The sequence below is a fragment of the Rhinopithecus bieti genome, unplaced genomic scaffold, assembly GCF_001698545.2.
Source record: "Rhinopithecus bieti isolate Rb0 unplaced genomic scaffold, ASM169854v2 scaffold_1403, whole genome shotgun sequence".
Taxonomy (NCBI): Eukaryota; Metazoa; Chordata; class Mammalia; order Primates; family Cercopithecidae; genus Rhinopithecus; species Rhinopithecus bieti.
Genome location: NW_016803444.1, coordinates 444,130 through 447,647, shown reverse-complemented (window position 1 = coordinate 447,647; position 3,518 = coordinate 444,130). Strand labels below are relative to the sequence as shown.

The 3,518-nt window shown below is 51.8% G+C and overlaps 1 protein-coding gene across 1 annotated transcript in view; it reads left to right on the top strand.

The window, feature by feature from the left end:
- LOC108536955 (uncharacterized) overlaps nucleotides 1-2,010 on the top strand; it is an 8,402-nt gene extending 6,392 nt beyond the window's left edge. Inside the window, exons 3-5 of the mRNA XM_017884057.1 lie at nucleotides 534-647; nucleotides 1,086-1,163; nucleotides 1,249-2,010. Of these exons, the coding sequence (XP_017739546.1) occupies nucleotides 534-647; nucleotides 1,086-1,163; nucleotides 1,249-1,894 (838 nt within the window). The 3' untranslated portion in view covers nucleotides 1,895-2,010. The remainder of the gene's footprint in view (nucleotides 1-533; nucleotides 648-1,085; nucleotides 1,164-1,248) is intronic.
- The last annotated feature ends 1,508 nt before the right edge of the window (nucleotides 2,011-3,518 follow it).

Below are 3,518 nucleotides of genomic sequence, written 5' to 3'. Positions count from 1 at the left end.
ACCTCCACCCCCGCGCCCACTCCCACCCGGACCTCCAAGATCTCGGAACGGCTCTGAGCCCTGCGCACGCGGGAAGGGCTGCAGGAGGCGCCGGTAGAGAGGCGCGCGCGCGGGCGGCTCGGGGCCCGCGTTCCTCTCCCTCCCGCCTACCGCCACTTTCCCGCCCTGTGTGCGCCCCCACCCCCACCACCATCTTCCCACCCTCAGCGCGGGCGCCCAGCGGTGACGGCCCAGGGGCCGGACGCCTGAAACGCAACTCCAGGCAGCTCGCCCCCTAGCTACATCCGTCACCTGACACGGCCCTACCAGGAACAGCCGCGCTCCCGCGGGTTCTGGTGCTGCTCGCGTCCCCGCTCCCCTATTCCCCTTGCTTTATTCCTAGCTCCCCTCGTCGAAAGTCTTACATTCTTCGAACTAGATTGTTTAAAAAAGCAAAAGGAAGAAAGGAAAGCGAGGTCATCTCATTGCTCTATCCGCCAATCAGGAGGCTGAATGTCAGTTTTGAACTAAAAGCCGCTCCGCTCCTCTTCTAGATTTGGAAAACAAGCGAAATTAAACGAAACCGCTGCACGCCTCCGACGCGACATCTGGACACGGCGTGGCGCTGGCGCTGCGGGAGCTGCGGGCCGGGCCTGGCGCCGGACTAGGTAGGTGGAGTTGCACCCGGGGGTCCCAACTGGGTCCGGGCGCCCCTTCCCCTCCCAGCTGCTCGCTCGCCGAGGGCGCCGGGCTGGGACAAGAACCGAGTCCTTTGTGTCTAGCCCATTTTTATTTTCGGTTTTAACCTTCACGACAGGCGCGGAGCATCTGAGCGCTTCTTCCTCTTTCCTCTTCCCCCCGCGCTCTCCCCCGCGGGCCGCTCCCCTCCTGTCGCCGCGTCCTCGCGTAGAATGGTTGTCTTGGCGACCGTTGACTGCAGCCGCCTCCACGCTCTTACAGGCGCCCAGACACCCCGACACCCCTTGATCCCGCCGCCTGACTCCTAGGCGTACGTTCTGGCTCCTGTCTCCCCCTCCGTGTCCCCTCCTCCCCTTTTCTTCCACATCGCCGATCCTTTCTGGACTCTCTCCCTTCTTCCTTTCCAGCTGGGGCAAAGGAAAAGCGGTCCTGTCTGGGAACAGTAAAAGCAGGGCAAGGAAAGGAAGGAGCGGCAGAAAGGAGGGGTGAGTCGAGGACACAGGGGTAGCCCGAGAATGCGGAGGAGCCGGGTCCTGAGCGCGGTCTAAGCGAGGCTCGGCTCTCGGCCAGGAACTCGGACGCGGGCTCGCAGGCTCTCCGCGCGCGGGAAGTCGAGCCCAGGACGCCGCCTTCAGGCCGGCGCGCTGACCCGGTGCCCCGACCCGGAGCCTGCAGTCTGCTTGGATCTGTCCTAAATCTCGCGGGCTGGACCCGCGGCCTGAGTGGCTGGGTGTGTGCCAGAGGATACGGGACTAGGCCCAGCTCCCGGAACCTGGAAATGTGGCCGGCTTCTCAGTGGCTTCCTGTTCATGCGCTTGGGCCTAGTGGCCTAGCTGAAGAAGTGGAACCACAGCGTGAGCCGACAGGGCTTTACAGATCAGAAGTCAAGCCCCCCAACCTTACAGGGGAGGAAAGTGAGGCCTGCACTGGGGGAGCCACCCACTTAAGGCGGTGCAGTAGCCTAGAGGAGCGGCAGACTTCTCTTTCCCCATCCCCCGCCCCATCACTTGACTTTGCTGCCGGACCTCTGTCCAAACCCAAGACAAAACGGGGCCGTTTGGATAAAGTGAGATTTAGTGATCACTCTTACATGGCCACTCTAAATATCTATCTAGATATTTACAAATGCACCTCACCGGTAGGTAGAGTTCACTTAGAATTTACCCAACACCGTGCTTTGTGCTGGGGCCACATGCCACCTGTCTGTCTAGCATGACTGCTCTTTCTCCCTCTTCACAAATGTAGCTCTTTTTCCTTCAGGTCTCTTCTGAAGCAGCCCCTCCTCAGAAATACTTCCCTTTCCAGGCACCCTCATACCACCGTGATTTTTTCCTTTGTTTACTTTTTTGTTTTGTAGAATGTCAGCTCCATGGGAACCAGATCCTTCTATGTGTCTTCCTGTGCACTTATGCCACGCCCCCAGCATTCCCCTCCTCCCACCACCTTCACCCGGCCTCCGCCTCTGTAGGAGGGCATTAGATTTTGTGTCCTACAGAGGAAGGGCGCATTAGAAAGGGTTAGTTCATCCTGGAAGAAAAAGGATGTCGGATGCCAGCATAGTGTCATTTAAAGATACTGGAGGAATGGAGTGGGGGCGGTGAAGAGTTTCTTGGGCCTAGACAATGTAACTAGTTGTTGCAATAAAGCGTGGTGGGGAAAGGAGAAAAGGCAACTTATTAAACATCTTTTGAAGTCACTATCTATATCAGTCAGTTCTCCAGGGAAACAGAACCAATTGTGTGTGTGCGCGTGCCACACATATGTATATGTATATACACACAGTAATGGGGTTGCTTAACAACAGACATACATTCTCAGACATGTATCTTTAGGCGATTTCATTGTTGTGCAAACATCATATGCAAACCTAGATGGTATAGTCTATTATACATCTAGGTTATATGGTATGGTCTATTGCTCCTAGGCTACAAACCTGTACAACATGTTACTATACTGAATACTGTAGATAATTGTAACAGAATGTAGTTTTATATCTAAACATACCTAAACATAGAAAAGGTAGTATGTTGTGCTACAACTTTAGGACAGCTATGACATCACTAGGGGGTAGGAATTTTTCACCTCAATTATAATCTTATGGGACACCACCAATATATGACTGTGGTTGATTGAAGCATTGTTATCCAGCACATGACTCTGTGTGTGTATACAATTTTATGTATACATACATTATATGTCTACACACATATGTTGAGGGGGGGGAGAGAGAGAGAGAGACAGAAAATACTTATTTTAAGGAATTGTCTCAGAAGATGGTGAGGATTGACAAATTGGAGACAGGGGAGAGCTGATGTTGCAAGTCTCGAATCCAGAGGCAATCTGGAGGCAGAATTTCTTCTTCCTTGAGGGACCTCAGTCATTTCTCTTAAGCTCTTCAACTGCTTGGATGAGGACCACCCATATTATTGAGAATAATCTGCTTTTTAAAGTCTAGTGACTTAAATGTTAATCACATCTAAAAAATACCTCCACAGCAATATTTAGACTGGTGTTTGACTAAAACACTGGGTACCACAGCCTAGCCAAGTTGACATACCAAATTAACCATCATATTATCCCATTGTGCCTGAGGGGTTCTCTGACCCTCAGTTTTCTGAGGATCAAATTTAAATTGAGGGATCTGTTTTTATTTATTGGACCCATATAGCTCAAAGTATAATCATTTTCTCTCCACAGGAACTAGACCTAGGGATAAGGGTAATTGCTTATTTCAGAGGAATGCCATCTGAATAAGAGGATAATTATATAGTAAGCTCTCTGTTCAAAAAATGTAAATGTTAAAATTTGAACATTGAAATTCCATCTTGGTTTCCACTACT